At 53.9% G+C, this 20,169-nt stretch overlaps 1 protein-coding gene across 1 annotated transcript in view; it reads left to right on the top strand.

Moving 5' to 3' along the window:
• Positions 1-20,169, top strand: part of DDC (dopa decarboxylase) — a 65,085-nt gene that overhangs the window by 21,250 nt on the left and 23,666 nt on the right. Inside the window, exons 6-8 of the mRNA XM_049641267.1 lie at positions 5,427-5,493; positions 10,476-10,570; positions 15,718-15,785. Of these exons, the coding sequence (XP_049497224.1) occupies positions 5,427-5,493; positions 10,476-10,570; positions 15,718-15,785 (230 nt within the window). The remainder of the gene's footprint in view (positions 1-5,426; positions 5,494-10,475; positions 10,571-15,717; positions 15,786-20,169) is intronic.

Genomic DNA, 20,169 nt, shown 5'->3' with positions numbered 1-20,169 from the left:
TGAAGAGAGACACAGGCTGATGAGTATTTTCAGAACCCCTCTGGTGGCGGAGAGGCTCAGGTGGGCTTTGAAGCCTGGTGGGCAGAGCTTGGTGATGAATTGGCCTCCGGTGGTCTGTCCATTATCACAGAGGCCTCAGACTGGGTGACTGTCTTCAGTCGGCATCAATTCAAAGTTACCCTACAAAACCACCCCCACACACGGCAGTGGCCTCCCCGGGGAGGGGGCGAGGTGGTGCAGAACACGGCGGGTGTGCAGAAATGAGCCCAAAGTGTGTGCCTACGCTCAGGGAAGAGGCCTGGTAAGAAGGGGAGATCCAAGTATTTGGGGGAAGACCACTCAGCGTCAGGAAGAACACACCCCAGTTTTATTTTCCTGAAGGGAGACTGGGCACCCGACGGAGGCGCCATGTTGGAATTTGGCTCTCGAGCCCAAGATTCCGGCTAACGTTTGAGGGCACCTGTGGTGGTCTGGCAGGAGCCGCAGACGCGGGCTGATCCCATGTTTCAGAGCACAGGCAGGTTTGCGGGCTCCTCCATAGGCACCTCCCTCTCTGTCCAGCGAAGGTCCGGGCCTTTAGGCCACGCGTGTGCCGGCCCCTCGGGGACCAATGAAGGGTGGGTCCCTTTCCCGAGGGAGTGGTTCTTGGTGGGAAGGTACACGTTCCCCAGTCTCTGCACTCTCTGGTCAGCGCTATACACGCAGAGGGAAGGGGTGTGATTAACCCTCCAGGGGAGACAGGTGAACGCTTTGGCTAAGAGATCGCAGGTAAGCCGTGTGCTTAGGGGATAACGCAGGCAGCGCTGACAGGCACAGTCCCCTTCTTGTGGAAGAAAAGATTATGACAAAGGCACAGAGGCCTGAGAGGTCACAGGAGGCTCAAAGACCTGCGGTAGGTTTGGTATCTTAAACGGATCCCTCAACCAAGGGACCCCGAAGCCAGAGAGAGATCTAGAAGGGCTGCAGCTTGGATTTGGACGTATCGCCCGGTTGTTCCGTTGAAGCCGTCCATCCGGTGGGTCACAATTCTGAATGACAACCACGTGCATAATTCTGAGATGCAGACCCAACGTCTTCCGTACATTTGCGAAGTGACTGCAGACGTCTCAGGATCCGGGGACCTCTGCTGAGAGCATGGGCACGTTTGGCAGGTCTGCACCGGGGCCGCTCCACGGACTTGCGTGGGGCTTGTAACAGTCTCCCTTTCTTCCCTGTGGGGGTTTGCGGTCCTTAGAGCCGACTTGACAAGGTCCGGCCACGGGCAGAGGGCTGTGCCCCCAGTGCGTGTCAGAGCCACGGAAACGAGGGCGGGGAGGCAGGTCTGCCCCCGAAGGGGACGTGCGCCTGGGGCCGCAGAACCACTGCGGGCTCTCAGGGGAGGGGTGCCTGCACTGTCCCCGCCCTCCCTCCCCCTGCACAAATGTGATTATGGCACCGAGGCACTGCCCAAATCAGGTTAGCGTCACTGAGCTGAGCCGGGGTAATCAGACCCCGGAGTGGAGCAGGTGCTGGGCTTCTGGGAATTAGGACGAGCTGACCGTAGCCATCTAGAACACAGCAGGCCGGGCCCTGCCACCCGCCAGCCCGGTCCTCACCGCCCGTCCACCGGCTGGGTCAGCGGGGGGCAGGGGGGGCCCAGCCCGGCTCAGGGCGCCAGGCTCTTTCTGTAGCTGGCAGGACAACGAGAGTTCATCACACCGGGGTTCATAATGCTGATCTGTTCCCGCCCCTCTGTGTGTCCACGATCCCCCGGCAAGGACTCACTTAAGCCAACTGTAAAGTACAGATCGTAGACCTACCCGGCTCCTGCAGCTCTTGAGGCCCCTGTGTATACTCTGCAGAGCCCCAGGCCGGGCCTAGTCAGTGCTCAGCACACCCACCCGCTTGCCTCCCAACTGAGGATGAGGCAGGATTTTATTGTTTTTTTTTTTTTTTTACAGAAACGCTCCATACTCAGGACAAAAACATCAAGAATGTTTACCTTATGGGACCCAAAATCACATCTTAAGACACAAGCACTATTGGGGCGCCTGAGGGAGGCTCAGTCGATTAAGCGTCCAACTTCAGCTCAGGTCGTGATCTCATGGTTCGTGGGTTCGAGCCCCATATTGGGCTCTGTGCTGACAGCTCGGAGCCTGGAGCCTGCTTCCGATTCTGTGTCTCCCTCTCTCTCTCTCTCTCTGCCCCTCCTCTGCTCGCACTCTGTCTCTCTCGAAAAAAATAAATAAACATTAAAGAAAAAGTTTAAGAGACAAGCACCATTAATATTGGGTGGATATCATCTCAGACACTCTCCTGTGCAAATGGTCACAGATAGAAAATAATTCTCACAAGGGGATATTTACCGTATATGTTGTCTTTTTTAAAAAAAAATGTTTTTTAATGTTTATTTATTTTCAAGAGGGAGAGAGGGAGAGAGCGCAAGCAGGGGAAGGCAGAGAGAAGGAGACACAGAATCCAAAGCAGGCTCCAGGTTCTGAGCTGTCAGCACAGAGCCTGATGCGGGGCTTGAACCCATGAACCGTGAGATCATGACCTGAGCTAAAGTCGGATGCTTAACCGCTGAGCCACCCAGGCGCCCCCCGTATATGTCATCTTAAAAACACAAGTGATTGCATTTATTTCGATTAGAATTTGTGGAAAACCAGATGAAACTGAAGGCACTGCTGAACAAGAGATAGGTCGTTCCTAAGAGATGGCTAAGATTGAGAAAAATACGTGACACACAATAGCAGGATGGTTGAGCCGTTCTGTGGTTTGTTTTTTTTTTTTTTTAACCTGTATAATTGTTTGCTATTCCTTTAGCGACACGAAGCCTTTTAAGCGTCTCGGGTTCTATCTGCCAAACTGGGTGCCTTAGATGAAGCATTTTGGTCTTCAGTTTTAAATCAGGAAGCAAATGCAAATACAAGGGGAAAAGAGCACGCTGACCTGAAGTCCCATTAAATGAGTCATCTCGTGAAAATGAGGCGACGCGGAGGGTGGGTGACGAGGGGGCGCGTGCGGCGGTGGGAAGGAAGGGGGCTGAGGCACCACGATGTGGTGCATCTAGACCCAGTGGGACCTTGTAGGCTGGGCAGGCCCACCCCCGATGCCTTTGTGCTGTAAGTGGGCAAACAGAAGTCCGGCTGGCTGCAGGTGAGAGGCAGAGGTGGGCCTCCAACCCAGGTGTTTTTGCCCCAAGTACATGGCTTAAATGTCGGTGTATTCATCGTGCATTTTTGTTTTCTGTATGTCTGAGGCTTTGACACCTTAAGGACCTTGCTGACCCTGCAGGGACAGCCCCTCCCAGGACTAGCCAATTCCTGGAGATGGTAATGGGTTGCCTTTCACCAAACTAACCAACCCAGAGCCCACACCCCAATCCATCTCCTCTATGGGGCTCTTCCTCTCCAGGCTTCTACCCCCCGCCCTCATCACCCCAGAGCCAGGGACACTAGGGACAGCTAGGGACAGCCCCCTTTGCCTTGGGGCCCATTGTAATTGATCAAAACAACCAACCCTCCACCCACTCACCCTGCCTCACCTGCTTCTTCCTGTGGGAACCGCAGGAAAGGTTCCCATCCATGCTGCCCCTCTCCCTGTGCCTCCTGATGGTCCTGCACCTTCCCTGTGTGGCCCTGCGTGGCACAGCATGGCCCCGCCTCTTGGGAACAGCACGGAAGACAAGCTATCCTGCCAATGGTACTAGGTTCCCTATCTGTTGGCTTCACCGCCGCTGAATAATAATAGAGCACTTGAAACACTCTGTTCCCTCTCAGGGGCCCAAATCCATTGCTGAGGTGAGTCCTGCCAGAGTCTGGCCAGGGCCTGCTTTGGAATCACTCCCTGCCGCTGGGCAGAGGACAACTCTGGTCCCCAGGCAGCTACTGTTTGGCCCAGGTGACCGTGTGAGCAGCGAGCCAGGACTTGTCAGCTGAACCATCCTTGGGGCAGGTACAATGCATCCTTGGCAGGAGCGCTTTGATTTTCTCTGGCAAATTGGGTTCTCAGGTCAAGTGCAGGTGGCCCTCAGTGAAATGAAACCAGAAGGGCCTCCGACCAGGTTCTCAGGTTTACTAGTTTGTGCGGGTTTCTGCCCTTTGTGTCTTTACGTCTGTTCTCAGGGCCCGTGGCACCGCCGGGGTATTCCTGGGGGCTCGGGAAAGAGCTGAGTTGGATTCTCAAATCAGATTGAATGAAAATTCGCACTCTTGTCACACCGAGGGAGAAATTTCATCGTCCAGATGGCGCTGGCGTCGTAAATCAATTAGGCCCTTCGGTTTCATAAACACAACGTGCTTTTCGTTCACTTGGCGAGTGATCGGTTCCTATTCCATGTTCAGCAAAGTGCAAACTCCTGGCAATACAAAGAAATAAGATGCAGAGGGTGCCTGGGTGGCTCAGTCAGTTGGGTGTCCGACTTTGGCTCAGGTCATGATCTCGTGGTTCATGAGTTCGAGCCCCGCTGACAGTGCAGAGCCTGCTTGGGATTCTCTCTCTCTCCCTCTCTCTCTCCCTCTCTCTCTGCCTCTCCCCTGCTGGCTCTCTCTCTCTCTCTCTCTCTCTCTAAATAAATAAACTTAAAAAAAAAAAAAAAAGAAAAGAAAGAAGATGCGAACTGACCTGGCTTCAGCAGCTTCATGGGTCCAGAGAGACAGCCGTGGGTGTGGGGAAACCGGTCAGACGGTATCTGTGTTATCACCATGTTCCAAGGTGCTCAGAGGCTAGGAGCGGCCACAGGAATCGGGGCCACATTTCCCACTTGTGTGACCAACTGTGCCCAACGCTTTCTTGGAGCACACCTTTAAAAATTGTTTTCAGCATCTGTATGGCTTTCTCATGAATCTAGGTAGAGCAAATCTGCATCTTTGAGGGTTGAAATTCCCTTCGGAGTGGTGCCATTGAGAAGGAAGGTGAGCGCATGAAAGCTGGTGGGCAGGACTCCGGGTCAAACTCTTGGGGTGGCTCTGAGCTGCCCGCGAGGCTGTTCCAGGGTGGTCAGAGCAAGGTTCCCGCTGTTCTGCCGTGCACTCTGCCACACGCACCAGACTAAGACGGAGCTCCACACCTCCCATTCGCAGAAGCAACGATTCGCCATAACTGTAGTTCATATACATGCTCTTATTGGTCAACCAGAGCACAGGAGACACGGTCCGTGGGGCCAAGGGCTTCATTCCTGGATGCACGGGGAGTCCCGTGCAAATACTGTTTCCAGCCTCGCAGCCTAGTTTTCTGTGTGAAGATGTCTCTCCACCTGCTGGGAAGCTTCTGTGCGAAGACTTAAAGGTACATCCACAGATTCGTATCTTCAGCTAGCGGACACTGATCGAACACTGAATCCGAAGCTCTGGGCTCGACCGGGGCGGGGCAGTGGTCGTGCATGAGGATGTTACGACCGTGACCAAAAAAAGGGAATAAAAAGAGGTCTGCTTTTTACTCTCCAGGTGGTGGCTACGCTGGGGACCACGTCCTGCTGCTCATTCGACAGTCTCTTAGAAGTGGGTCCGATCTGTAAGTACCTGATGGAGGTTTCTTTCGGAAAATGTTCTCAGTGTAGGAAGATATGAGGGGAACTCCTTCTCTGGGCTCTCCTCCTTCATAATATTAATGACATAAGTCATATGAGAGAATAATATGATTAAAGAGTCCAAGGCATGTTACAATATAATGTAATATGAACATAAAAATAACTTTATATGACGATGGTTTGCCGAACTCTCCTTGTTTTTTTTTTAATGTTTAAAAAAATTTTTTTAATGTTGATTTATTTTTGAAAGAGAGAGAGACAGAGCGTGAGCAGGGGAGGGGTAGAGAGAGGAGGAGACATAGAACTCGAAGCAGGTTCCAGGCTCCGAGCTGTCAGCACAGAGCCCGACGCGGGGCTCGAACCCACAAACCGCGAGATCACGACCTGAGCCAAAGTCGGACACTCAACCGCCTGAGCCACCCAGGCGCGCCTGCTGAACTCTCCTTGTATTTGCAATAGCACACATCTCATTAGCTTAAAGTGCACAAGCCCAGAAGGTGGCCCTAACTGGACAAGAGCTGAGCTTGGCTGAACCTGTACCTACACACTGTCTCCAAGAAAAGGTCCTTCCGTGCGTACGGAAGGGCTGCAAGGTTACGCCACCCAAGGGAATAAACTCGAACTTTTGGAGTGAGTCCCCCAAGGCTCATGGGGAGCCTTTCAGTTAAGGCTTTCAGTTAAGTCTGACGTGTCTTCTTCTGGAATGACTGGAAGTGTGAAGCAAATGACCTAATGTGTGTAAGCAAATCAACACCAAAACCCTGGATTTCTCTGGAGAAGAATCTGCTGCCTGTGCTCTTCGGGGCCGCTCTCCTTTCCCCCCCCCCACCTTCAGCACACAGGTGGTCTCCTGGGGATGACATTTCAGAGACTCCGAAAGATAGAACGTGAGTAAGGGCTCTGTTTCTAAAGGTTCCCCTTCCACACGCGGCTCTGGGCACGCAGCAGGCCCAGGAGTGGGCGGTCAGGTGATGGAGACCTTCTCTTGGGCAGGGGCACGGGCTCATGACCCCTCCCCCATCCTCGGGGCATGGCCCCCCCACTCCTGTGGCTCTGGGGCAGCCGCCGCCTGCCCCAGGACAGCGGAGCTGATCATCCAAGCGGTCTGGGCTCACATGGAGGCTGTTCAGGGCCCCTGATCACGATCACGTCTTGGTGGCTTATGCTAGACAGCACTCCACCTGTGGGCACTGGCCCCCGGCCCCGTCTGCATGACCCCGCCTCTCCTCACGGGGACCCCCCTGTGCCCACATTCGCACAGCTGGTGGCAGTGGTGACGGGCACGGCTTCAGGCCGTGGGCCCTCAGTTCCAAGCTTTGTCCCCCCGTCTGTACGGGGGTCGAGGAAGCAACACTTGTCATCGTCAAGCGTCCAGGTTTCCCTCACAGGGCTCTTTAGAGGGAGCGCTCGTGCCCAGGAATCGGGTGAGACCCAGGGTAGCAGGTGCGCTGGGGACCGTCCGTGCTGAGGGGTGGCTGGCATGGGCGTGCCTGTTCCCACAGGATTTTTCTCCACCACATGTGATTTTTCACCACCACATTGGTGCAGAGCCCAGACTCAGAGGAGGGACTTGACCTACTGGCTCACGCCCGTGGCCAGGGCATGGGCCTTGTGAGCTGCAAACCCTTGTGAGCCGGGCCAAGCCGCCGTGCACGTCTCTGACTCAGATGTCAGGCTGGGAACTGGACGTCCTGCACGGGGGCCGGCTGATGTCTCCCCGGGGCTCTTGGATTTCGGGGATTGAGGGGTTCGGCAGGGCAGAGCCCACATGGCCCCACAGGCCCTGAGCTCCAGGCTGGCCACCTGCCCACCTGCCCAGGCAGAGGATGGCCCAGCTGGTACAGTGTAGGGAAGCCTCATGAGGAAACACGCGGGCGGCGGGGACTCGAGGGGTGGGAAGCCTGAACCTTCCCTTCCGAGGGTGTCCACAATCTCCCGGCCGAGGTTCAGCTCGCTTGGGTGCTGGGTGGACCTTGGCCTGTGACAGGCGGCCCCCACGGCCTGGCCTCGGGGTCTGTGACCACCTGGCCTCTAGAGATACCCATGTTATCTGGAGGCACCAGATCGCTGCCAGCGGTCCCATACAAGACACGGATGGAGAGCTGGTGCTCTTGGCTCTTTGCCTCCCCGTGGACAGAAGAGAAACCCACCTGGAACTCCCCTTTTCTTGGGCACCTGCGAGTTCCTTCTGTGGGAGTTTTGTGCCGACTACAGGGACAGAGGGATCCTCGTGCCTCCGAGACCACCCTCAGGTTCACTAACCCTCTGGGAAGACTCACAGAATCCTCTGCAAGCATCTCATGGCCACGGTTTATTGCAGGCAGGAGGGGTGTGGGGCACAGTGTGGGGGGCGCCCAAGCCCTTGTCCTCTCCCGTGAGGTTTGGGTGGCTGGCTTCCCCAGGTATGATGACTGTACACATAGAGTGAGACCCCCCCCCCTCCACCAAGGAAGCTGGCCCAGCCCGCACCAATGGAGTTTTCTTGGGGCTCAGTCACTCGCTGCCCACCTGGTCGACCCTCAGTCTCCAGCTCCTGCTGGAGGTCCAGCTAACACCTGCCGTCACTCGTTCCTGCAGAAGTCAGAACTCACATGGCCCAAGGCCCCCATCATCAGTCACACTGTCGCACCATCAGGGGACCAAAGACCCAGGTGGGAAAGGACTCCTATCAGGCAGGGCCCTCCACGGCTAGCGGTCGCCTCTCTGGAGCCAAGAGCTCTTCTGGACTAAAGTTAAGTCCCTGCTGTGCACCTTCCCCTGGAGGACCCCTGTCCCTGCCCTTCCGAGGACCCCGTCTTTCCCTCCCACTGCCCCCCTCTGGGTCTCTGATACATTCCGGAGTGGCAGAGTCCTGGGGGCTGGCATCATCCTGGCCCCTTCCTGAGGGCTTGGGCCGAACTTCCTCTCTGTCTGTCCTGGAGCTGACCCAGCTCACATTGGAAGGGTTGTGGTTTCTTTTTGCCTTCCTTTTTTTTTTTTTTTTTTAATGTTTATTTGTTTTTGAGAGTGGGAGAAAGAGAAAGAGAGGCAGAGCGCGAGGGAAAGATCCCAAGCAGGCTCCTTGCTGTCAGCGCAGAGCCCATTGTGGGGCTCGAACCCCGTGAACCGTGAGATCATGACCTGAGCCAAAATCAAGAGTTGGACGCTTAACTGACTGAGTCACCCGGGCGCCCCATGACTTGCGGTTTCTACTCTTACCAAACGGTCCTCTCACGAGGGTGATGGAGAAGTGGAAGAAAAGAGAGCCCTTTCTCTTGCTGCTGGAACCTGGTCCCCACCTCCTACCCTCATGGCTCGTGTCCTTCCTGACTTGGCTGCCTGTTCAGGCCTTGGGGTCCTGCCCTGCCTCACCTCTTCCCTCGACGGTTCTGAACGGAGACACATGGGAGTCTCAAAGTCCCCCGAGGGGCCTCTAACAGAGAACGAAGTTTCCTGACCAGCGCAAACGGCCCCCTGGAGAGCACAGAGTGGATGTGAGATTTCATGTCTGTCCTATAAGAGCCTCTGAAGTTTCCACCTGCCCACAGCCTACGGAGCCACAGCAGTCGCACAATAAGCAACGGGAGCACTGTTGTGTTCCAGACTGGCTGAGCGGTGGTTTCCAAGCAGAAATCCCACATCGTCCTGAGGCTCTGTGCTCTCACTGGCTCCTGGCCACATCCACGTGGGGCCCTGTGGTGCCAGGGAGACGGCTCCACAAAGGGACCAGCCCACACGCCCTTCGCCTGTGAGACATGCCTCCGGGTACACAGAGCTCACCCTCACCGTGACCCTCGGTGGCACTATCGCGTGTCCTTGGAGCGCATTTGGTCTGGATCCAACCGAGTGCTTTGATCCCTCCAATCCTGAAGCTCAGATGGAATCAAGGCTTTGAAACGCCTCTGAGAACTTGTGTCAGCAGAGCTCAGAGCCACCTGTCCCTCCTCACGGCATCGGGTGTGATTAGCGAGCATCACGCATGAGAAAGCGAGCCTTGCGCCTATCAGTCGGCACAGATGCATTTGGCAGGGGCTGACTGAGCCCCGCAGGTGGTGTCTTGACCCAATACGGGCAGGGCGCCTCCTCCCCACCAAGACGCCCCAACCTTTCGCGGTTACGTGTCTCGTGATGTGCTACGTGCCCAGCACCCACGGAGGGACTCATCGCGATGATCACCCTTATTTCTCACGACCCCGAACTAGGTGTGGTAATAGGCAGTTACAGGCGGTATCTTGTCTCTCCCTGACGTTCCAGGTGTGATTTTTATACCCGTTTGCCTGGGAGGGGGCTGAGTTTGAAAGGACGTAAGGTCATAGAGCTGCTGGGTCGTTGGAGGCAGGGGTTGAACCCAGACAGTCCCAACTGAGGGAGCAAATTTAATCAGGATGCTATTCCACCTGTAAAGTCAGACGTGGTCCCTTCTGGCCAGGCTATTCTGGTGTGGTTGGAAAGCAGAAATCACATCCCAAAGGGGCCTGGGGTGGTTGCGGATGGCCTAAAATAAGCGAGTATGCTTTACGGGGGGATGGAATGGGGGGGGCGGGAGGTCACTGGGGCCGCACACCCCGCTGATCCCCCAAGACTTTGTGGGGGAAGACTTTAGGACCGCTAATCCAGGAGAATGGGGAGCACATTCCCAGTGGGTGAAATGGCGGAAGACAGAGAAAGGCGGTGTGACTGCGAAACAGGCGCCCCAAGGGGTAGGGCGGGCTGAGCCCTTAGACCATGAGCATCCACCTTCAAGTCAAGCAGGGTGGGGGATCCCATTTTCCTTCCTTCAAGTCCACACATTCACTGAGCACCTTGTCTGTGCTCTGCCACAGTCTGGGGTCAGCCACCTTCAGTTTCGTTGCCTTCAGACTCAAGGAGCCAGTTAGGGTCCACCATCGGGCCAGAAAATGCTGTTGATAGACCGTATGCAGCAAGTTATCAGGCCCCCGTGAGGAGGGCATCCATCGGGAACTCACAGGTCACCTCTGGATTTCAGGTAACAAGGAGGACATGTGGCTGCACATCGACGCTGCCTACGCGGGCAGCTCCTTCATCTGCCCTGAGTTCCGGCATCTTCTGAATGGAGTCGAGGTAGGTCGTGCTCTTTATCTTTAAGAAGATCACTGTTGAAAAGTGCTCTGCTGTCAGTGACATGTTCTCGCGAGGAGGTGACGTTCCATTTCTCATTGCTGGGGTTCATTGCAGCAGACGGCGTCCAAACACATTCTGAGATCGTCAGAAATTAGACTTCCTTATGATGGCGGTTGAGAATCTTCCCAGTCCTACGGCCGGTCTTCTCAAAATACACCAGACGTTTACAGCCATTTTTCAGTCTGCATGGGTCCTGGGCAAGGGTCTCATGACAGGATAAATGTTAGCACTGTGGGGAAACATTTAGGAAGGAAATAAGATCTTAATGCATTTCAGATCAAGAAGTAATGTACAAGGGCACCTGGGTGGCTCAGTCGGTGAAGTGTCCGACTTCGGCTCAGGTCACAATCTCACGGTTTGTGGGTTTGAGCCCCGCGTCGGGCTCTGCGCTGACAGCTCAGAGCCTGGAGCCTGCTTCAGGTTCCGTGTCTCCCTTTCTCTTTCTTTCCCTCTGCCCCTCCCCTGCTTTCTCTCTCTCTCTCTCTGAAAAATAAACATTTAAACAAATTTAACAAAAAGAAGTAACTTATAAGGCCAACCTACAACCCTATTCGATCTGGTTCAATATGATAGTCTATTCTGACCATGCAGTGGGCAAGGTGTTGACTTATTGAACAAGCAGCCACAGGTGCACTCAAATATCTTCTACTGCTTCTGGAAGTTGTAAAATGTGGCTTGTGATGCCCTTCAAAATACCTGCCGCTTCTGAGAACTAGTAAGCAAAACTATCGGCCAGTGCTCTGCTGCAGAGAGCCATGTGGCACAGACTAGAGGCGAGAACACGACGTGATGGTCGTGCTCTGATGTGTGATTTCAGACTCAAGGAGGATTTCGCTGTTGGCGGAGGCTCAGGGGCCGCAACGTTCCTCTCGGCCAGGAACTCAGTTGTAGCTGCAGGAAAGGGTCCAGAGAGAGCGACTTTGCAGGGAGTCCGGGGGAAGGAGACAGTGAGTCACTGGGGCCTCAGCGTTGGCTCTGTGCTCGGGGTCACGGGTTTCGCGAGCCCTGGGGCCACACGCGGTGCAGGGATTACGGGCACGGCCTTTGCCATTAAGTGACTGTTTGAATCCCAGCTTTACCCTACGACTAGCTGTGTCCCTGCGGGCACGTTAGTACCCTCCCTCCACCTCACAAAGTGGGTTTTGGTAGTGATCCCTCCTCCGAGGGGGTGTTGTAAGGATCAGGAGTTAATCATATTGAAAGGGCTTAAAAAGCAGCGTCTGGCACACGGCAAGGGCTGTGCGTGAGTTGGATTCTGTGATTTCGCCATGGCTGAGCAGACCGTCCCTCCAAACCTCTCTCCGCTCTCGGGCCACGCTGCCCATTCATTTGCTGATTACTCATGTGGATTCTCATGGGGCCATAATACCAGAAAAAGGGGTGTCAGGTATAGAATACCAGTGTTCCCCTCTTAGAAAAGAGTACCCTCTTATTACCAACGAATGAAATAGCATTCTGGTTCCTACCTCCTTCACGTCACATTCATTTATGTACTCTCTCACTCGGTATTTGCTTATTGATCGCTGAATACGGGCCAGTCCTCAGATCTGTCCTGGGGAGGGAGGGGCATGTGGGGCTTCCAAAGGCCCCGATAAATATTGGGGAGGGGGGTTGTGGCCTATGAGGAGTTCTGGTAACCATGCTGACGGCCAGCCCTCTGGGGTTCGCTGCCCGTAGCCGGTTTTGTGGGTGTTTGGGGCTGGGAAACGACAGACAGACCTCTTTACCACCTGCACACCTCACATCACAGAGACGGTACACATCACTGGCAGGGGAGGGCGTCTGTCCCCGCAGCCTCGGGGGACAGAAGGCAAAGCCATCTTCGGGGATGTGTGTGCCTGTACCCAAGGCCTGGTCTTTCTACATATCAGGTTTAGGATTGCACAATCTTTTCCCTGTGAACCCAGGACTTGGGGCTTTGGCTTTCTTGGGGGGGTGCTTGTCGGGGGGGACTAACTGTCAGGCCACCGCGGAGCTGGGCACTCTAGCAAGATCCTATCGGCCAGCGGCAGACGGGATTTCATGCCCGACGCTGAGTCATTTCCGTGTCTCCTGCATTGTTCTCTTCTGGCGAGGGCCTTCCTGCTCGGCTGGTCAGATAAGGGGCCTGCAATATCCTGCGAGGCCCCAGCCCCGAGATAACATCCCGTCGCTCTGCCAACAGGAGGAGCACACAGCGGGCCGGTAATGAAAGACGATCAAACAGACCAGCCCCTCCGGGAGGGAACTAATACAATTCTCGGCAAACAAAGCCCATCTTTCACGTGTTGTCTCCTTTTATCAACAAATGAAACCCGTTGTCCTTTCCCGTGTCTTGCTCCAAGTCACTTTGATTGAAACCTGGAAGGAAATGAATGTCCTCCCTGCCGCCCCGAGTGGGGGTTGACGTGCGAGGCGGCCGTCAGCCGAGCGGACGTCTCCGGGGTGGCGCGGCACCCCCCTGGCCCCTGGTGCCCTCGCTGCCTCCCTGGAACCAAACAGAGAAGAGGCCGGAGGCGGGGAGAGATTTCAGCCGCCTGCCAGACTGGGACCTTTATCTCTGCCGCTGCCTTTAACTCTGCTTCCGCTGGGGATTTATGCGTGTGGCTGCATCCCTGGGCCTCCAGCTGGGCCCAGGTCTGTGCATCAGCCTGACGATAAACCTGGGCACGCCTTTGGAAGGATGTGAGAACTCCCCACTTACGATAGCTCCGTGGAAACACAGAGCGCCCTCCTCAGCCAGTCTCGGTTGTTGAGATCTTATTTTCTGCTTGGAAATGCCGCAGCACCTAAAATTGATGAACTCGGTTATTGCCTTTAAAAATAAAGACGAAGAGGGGCGCCTGGGGGGCTCAGTCGGTTAAGCGTCGGACTTCGGCTCAGGTCATGATCTTGCGGTTCGTGCGTTTGAGCCCCGCGTCGGGCTCTGTGTTGACAGCTCGGAGCCTGGAGCCTGCTTCGGATTCTGTCTCTCCCTCCCTCCCTGCCCCTGCCCCACTCGTGACTATCTCTCTCTGTCGCTCATAAATAAATAAATAAATGTTAAATTTTTTTTTTTTTTACATTTAAATTTATTTTTGAGAAACAGAGTGAGACAAAGCGTGAGTGGGGGAGGGGCAGAGAGAGAAGGAGACACAGAATCCAAAGCAGTCCAGGCTATCAGCACAGAGCCCGACGCGGGGCTCGAACCCACGAACTATGAGATCATGACCTGAGCCGAAGTTGGACGCTCAACCGACTGAGCCACCCAGGCGCCCCCCCAGTTTTTTTTTTAAAGACGAAGATGTTTAGGTACACAGGAAGAGTAGTTGGTAATTACGTTGGTGTTGGTGAAAGAACCAACCAGTGAAATAAAAATTGGGGTGATCCCGATTACCACCGGTTAGACATGAAGTTTTCACCCTCCCAAAGCTCATGATGATATGCGTATACTAAGAACTTTGCCAGTTCGTGATGTTGAGGAAGCTGCTGGCAGGAAGTGTTTCATAGGCCAGATCGGTACGATGTCCTGACATAGTACATGCGAATTAGTATTCCACTTATTCCAAATAATCTCGTAGTTTGAAAGGTAGATACATTTCGTTCATTCACTCATTCATTCATTTGCTCACTCATTTATATTTGAGAGAGAGAGAAAGAGGGAGACAGAGAGGGGGCACAGGCTCCTGTGCATGCACACTCACACAAGAGCGGGGAGAGGGTTTGAGAGAGAGGGAGAGAGAGAATCCCAAGCAGGTTCCACACTCAGCGTGGAGCCCAGTGTGGGGCTCGATCCCACGACCTCGAGATCATGACCTGGGCTGAAATCAAGAGTCAGGTGCTCAACTGACTGAGCCCCCCAGGCGCCCTGGTAGATACATTTTATATGACTCCAGACTACATACGTTGGAAAGCGTGTGACATAAAATATCGATAATGTCTCATTTTATGAGGAAAAGTCCAACTGTGAGTTTTCCCGATTAAAAATTGGAGCTTTGCATTTCAGAGCAGGAGATCCCCCAGAACGTGATCCGGGTCCCGTTGCTGCTAGGGACGGGCGTCCTCCCAGGGCACAGCAACTCTCCGCGTCGTTTCTTGGGGTTGCGCTTGGATTATCTTTTGGGAGTCAGCATATTTTGAACGATCCAAGGTCCTCAACGTGCTTCCCTCGTTTCAGATGTGATGGCCCTACCCCAAGTTAGGATTAGCACGTAAATGAAAGCGTGTGTTCATACGAAGGTTCTAGATTGTCTCATTCTAGCCCCTCACTTATTTTTCATAGAGTTATTGCACCAAGGGCCCCCGGCCAGACGTGGAAGCACTGAGGCCAGAGTCTGGGGCTTTTAGTCCAAAGCTCTTTCTGTCCTAAAAAGAATGAGATCCTTCATATCACCCTTCATGCAAACACTTTCTGGATTTCTTCTGGGTGCCTGGCACCACGCCCCAAGGAGTGCCAGCAGTCCTGACGGCCTCCATGCCCCAGGGCCTCATGCCTCGCTCCGGTTTCCGTGGGGTGACCCTGTGCAGGCAACTCCAGCCGGACTCAGCAAGCACCGCCCCCTCCTCTGAGCAGTGAACCCAAGTCATGGTCCCCGACGCTCACTCTCACGTTGCATTCTGATGACGGCTCTCCGGTCGGACCTTCCCGATTCACCAGGAGCTGTCAGAAGCCGTAGCCGGCCCAGCACCAGGCTGGCTCACTGGCCGCCGATCAGCCAACAGTCACAGCACAGCACCCGACCTGGCGAGTTTACCCCATGCCAGGAGCTGGGCTGAGGAGTTCGTGGCTGTGATGCCACGATTTCTCCATAAAATAGACATTCCCGTTCCCGTGCACAGAGTGAGCCGTTGAGCTGGGATCAAACCCCCAAGTGTCTGGCTTCAAAGCTGCCCTCCTCACTTTGGGTGTCAGCCCGCAGTCAGGTCCGTAGCAGCTCGAGGGATCCCGAGTGTGATTTGTTATCCCCATTTAAACATGAATATGAAGACACGTGGGGAGGTCACGTGGTCGCCCCAGCGGGTTCCAGAGTCCAGACCCTCCCAGCTGTGAATTACTGTGCAGGGAGTCTTGTTGTACAACTAGACGTTAGTAACGGAAGTGGCTTCTTTTTGTTATTTCTCCTCTGCAGTTTGCAGACTCATTTAACTTCAATCCGCACAAATGGATGCTGGTGAATTTCGACTGCTCTGCCATGTGGTAAGTTTCCCCCACGGCTACATGTCAGTTACCCCATGCGCACCGCACTTTCCCCAAGTGGCCTTGTGGGAAAGAAGCCTGGCAGGTGAGGAGGATGCCATCGCTGGGCCATCTCACGTGTTACCTGCTCACTGCTTGCTTCCATGCTGAACCAGGGGCGGGATTCTTGCCCAACCTTACCTGACTGTGAACTGCTGATAAGAACATATTAGTGTGAGCCATTGGCACAAGGAGAGAAGGTTAATACAGCAAAATCTGTAGTCTGACCTACCTAGTGTTACCAAAAACAACGCAAGGACATTTCAGGACGTATTTCTAATTCGGTTGTTTCTGTGTCTTTCTTCGTAGATGGTTAATGAGTCTAAGGGCTTGAACACATTTGTTAAGGAAAAATAAAAGTAATCCCTTTTCCCATGAGATTCTCTGAAAATTCTTAATAGCATGCCAGAATTATGTTGGTTCTATTTAGAGCAAGAAAAAGAATTCAGAAATGAAAGTGGGTGATATTCCATCATGTAGATGATTTTTAAAGAAATAGCGGTCACTGGGAGCAGTGTGGGAACACAGGGTAATGGTTCTGCTATGTTCATTGCACTAAGAAGGAGGTAAATCAACCTTTGGACTGGGGTGGGGGTTTGCATGAATTTTGTGCAAAATCATTCGGCATGTAATTGCATCAATGGGTTCTCACCTTGGAGGGGTGAAGAAAGCAGTTCTCATCTGACCCAACCGAAGTCTGTTCTCCCGGTTTACTGCGAGACCAGTGTGCCCCTTGACTAGTTTGTCTAAAGATTAAACCATATTTTCAGTGCTTTACTAAAAAATTGGTTCAAATCAATTCTTTTTTGTCTGCCTTGGACTGAAACTTTGATATGTGATTTTAAAGCCCACTGGTGGGCCCATTCTAGACGTGGCTTCGTCCGAAATACGAGTAAGGATCTTATAAGCTATAGCTGTTATGAACCTCAGTGTTCTTTCGTGTTCTTGTGGCTGCGTTTGTCTATTTTAACTGGAATGCTAAAGAATGGTTCATACGGTGTGTCCAAAGTCCCTCTCTTTGAGCTTTAATTGGCACTGAAATGTAATTCTGCTCTGCTGGTGTGTTTGGTCAGATTGTGGCTCGTGGGCACAGAGCTGGCACAGAGCCGGTAGAGGGCCCTTTCGCCTTTATTTGGGGAGGGGTGGTGGCCCCCGTGTGAGCTGACACAGGAGCACACAGGGTCCTTAGCTGGCAGTGAGGCATCGGGCCAAGAAAGCCCACAAAAAGACCGGAGGGTTGTCGGGGGTAAAGTGATGGGGACCGCCAGGAGGTGGCAGCCAGAGGGCCTCACAGCATGCCCAGGTGTTTCACTGATGACCTGGGGAAAATAATATCAGAGACGGCTGTTTCCATGGGCGGCCCTCAACGCCCTTTCTGTAACGTAAATCACTGGAGCTCCGGGGCATCCGGCCCCCTCATGCATGGGGCAACTGAGGCTACGAGGGACCAAAAGCATTTGGGGCCGCGATCTGTGATCACACACTGAGAGGTGGTAGGGATGAATATAACAACGTGGCGTCCTGCCCTTGGGTCCAAAGAGCCAGTGAGCCAGTTAAGGACGAGAGAGGACAGCTTTGTCAGCGGCGTGGTTGGGAAGGGCCCGAGCCCCTCACGGGGCGTAACCAGGCTGCCGGGGTCGCTCGGGAACAAGAACATCTTGCCCCGTTGAGGCAGCAGCCCGCAAAGGGAAGCCTGACAGAGCGGACGTGATGTGGAGGAGAGACCCGGGGCGCACAGGGTGAGGCCACGTCACTGGGAGAAGGACAGAGGGTGAAGCTGATTGTCCGCTGAATAAAATCAAATATAAGATGTAAGGGCAACACCCAGTGTTTGAGGTTTTACCCCAGAGGAGGGCAGTCAGTTATCCCCGGGGCTGGAGGGGACACGGGAGAGGGTCATGAGTTGAGGCCACATGAACACATGGGTCCAATGTTAAATTGCAACAGAGAACGTGCTTTCCGTGTCCTGAGCCGCTGGGGTCCTGGACGGAATGGTTGTCGAGGTTTTTGGGGTGATTTTGTGAGTGTGGGAAAATCGCTCCTACCCCAAACCGGGGGTGCAGGCCTTGATTTCACGAGCGTGTGGATTGGGTGACGGAGTTGGATGTGGAAGGATCTACGTTTCAAGACAAAAGTAGCCCCTGCCCGCTGTTTGAGGCACTGTGCCAGGGACGCTGTGACAAACCACCGCGCGCCACAGAGACGTATTTCCTCCTCATTCTGGAGGCTGGAAACCAGAGACAGGGGCCCAGGTGGGCGGGTCTCTGCTGACGCCTCTCTACCTAGCATGCCGACGGCCGCCTTCTTCCTGTGTCGGCACTCGGTCTTTCCTCTGTGAGTCTGTGTCCTCTTCTTAGGGACACACTGGTCACGTTGGCTTAGGACCCAGGCATGTGACCTCATTTTAACCTCCTTGCCTCTGTCCCCATGCGGTCACATTCTGAGGTCCTGGGGGTCAGGGCTCCAGCAGGTGAATTGCGGGCTGGGGACACAATTCAGTCCGTGATGGTGCTCGCAAGAAATTACTAGATAAAACCATAAGGCTAACATTTAGGAATTTAAACCAGGTCAGCTTATTTTAAACCATATACTTAATCATGCCACCCACTTCCTGATCGGTTTATTTGATTCTTATCAAACTTGATGTTTTCTTTTGATCTTGCTATACCCAACCACCTGCTTGCTCTCTCTCTCTCTCTCTTTTTACTACAAAGAAGTTGCTCTCTCCTTTTGGTGGGGACGATGTTTAGCATTGCCCTGCTTGCAGAAGGCCCTTCCCACAGATGTCCTACCCCCACCGGGGGCTGCACTGTGGTGGTGCTGAGGGACCAGGGTCCGAGTTGGGGCAGTGCCATCCAAACCAAGAATAACAATGAGGAGGAGAGGTCTGATTGCATTGGAAAGCATTTGATTTTGAGCACCGTGGACCTCACACCAGAGGGCTGTTATCTCTGGGCTCTAGAGGTCTCAGCCGTGGGACAGAGTTTCCGGTAAATGCAATACAGCCAACGTGAAATGAGAAACTGAATAAAATCAAGTCCAGGCCAATGCAGCTTGAGGTCCAGCAGGCAAAGGGCTTGGGAAGAGAGAAGGCAGAGGTTCAGAGAAGCTTGGGGACAACAGGGAGCTGGAAGGTCGAGGGGGAATGTGTGAGTGGGAGGCCTCCATGGACCCATTCATTCTCTGCCCAATTGTTGGACACGGAGAGCTCAGGGAAATTCTATTTGGTGACATGGCATTTGACAAAGGGCCACACGAGGTGACAGAATAAGCAGTGTGCGTACCTGGGCCGGGTGGGTGATGAGGACCGGTAGTGCAAAGGCCCGGAGACAGATGCGTGCACCACAGTGAACTCAGGTGAATGCCACTGAAGATCATTCAGGTGGTCGACGTGGATTTAAATTTGTTTTGAGTCTGCTCTCCACGTGTAAAAGTTGGCATTTTTACAGAAAGAGGCAACTTTTTAATGTGTCACTAATTAATGAGAGCCCTTACAGCACCATTGCTGGGGCTGAGTGCTCAGTCCTGTGGCCAGCGTGACCTTGTGCACAGGTGAGGCCAGGCTCCCGGAGCATGTGTACTTTAAAGATGATAGCTATACCACAGCTAAACTAATGTAGGAATTGTTCTTCCTGATTTTATGGATGAGGCAACCGGGATTCTGCTTACGGACACACAACTCTCCTCCATGCCATGGCCACAAATGTTTAAGAGACGGAGAGAGAGAGAGAATCCCAAGCAGGCTCCGTGTCGTCAGCACAGAGCCTCACGCGGAGCTCAAACTCACGAACTGTGAGATCGTGACCTGAGCCGAAATCCAGAGTCCAACGGTTAACCAACTGAGCCACCCAGGCGCCCCGCGATGACGTGAGGTTTTAAAGATGAATAAAGATCGTCAGATGCAGAATCACGAGTCTCACAGGATGCCAATTAAGAACACACACAGGAAAGCGAACACACATTTTACAAACACGCATCTAGATGACAGGCATTAGCATTGTTCCGGGTGGATATGGGGGAAACTGGAGAACGAGAGCTGTTCTTTGGGGCGGCTGAGGCAAAATCAGGCCCCGTTGTGTCTCCGTTCTTGTTCGGGCTGATCCCACTTTCCCTCTGACTACCGAAACTAGTCCTGGATTTTAGCCCAGGCATGGACAGCCCAAAGGCCAAACAGGAAGAGATGGACTGAAGCCACCCTCCCCTGTTTGTCTACCTGAGCTGTGGGTCCCCAGCACTCTCCCCCGCCCCTCTCCCTGCTCCAAGGTGGGTGGTCCCTCCCCAAGGTGGGTGGTCCCTCCCCAAGGTGGGTGGTCCCTTCCCAAGGTGGGTGGTCCCTCTCCAAGGT

Source organism: Panthera uncia, chromosome A2 (assembly GCF_023721935.1).
Source record: "Panthera uncia isolate 11264 chromosome A2, Puncia_PCG_1.0, whole genome shotgun sequence".
In the NCBI taxonomy this organism is placed as follows: Eukaryota; Metazoa; Chordata; class Mammalia; order Carnivora; family Felidae; genus Panthera; species Panthera uncia.
The sequence above is the reverse complement of the archived record's forward strand: the minus strand, read 5'-3'. Positions and strand labels throughout refer to the sequence as shown.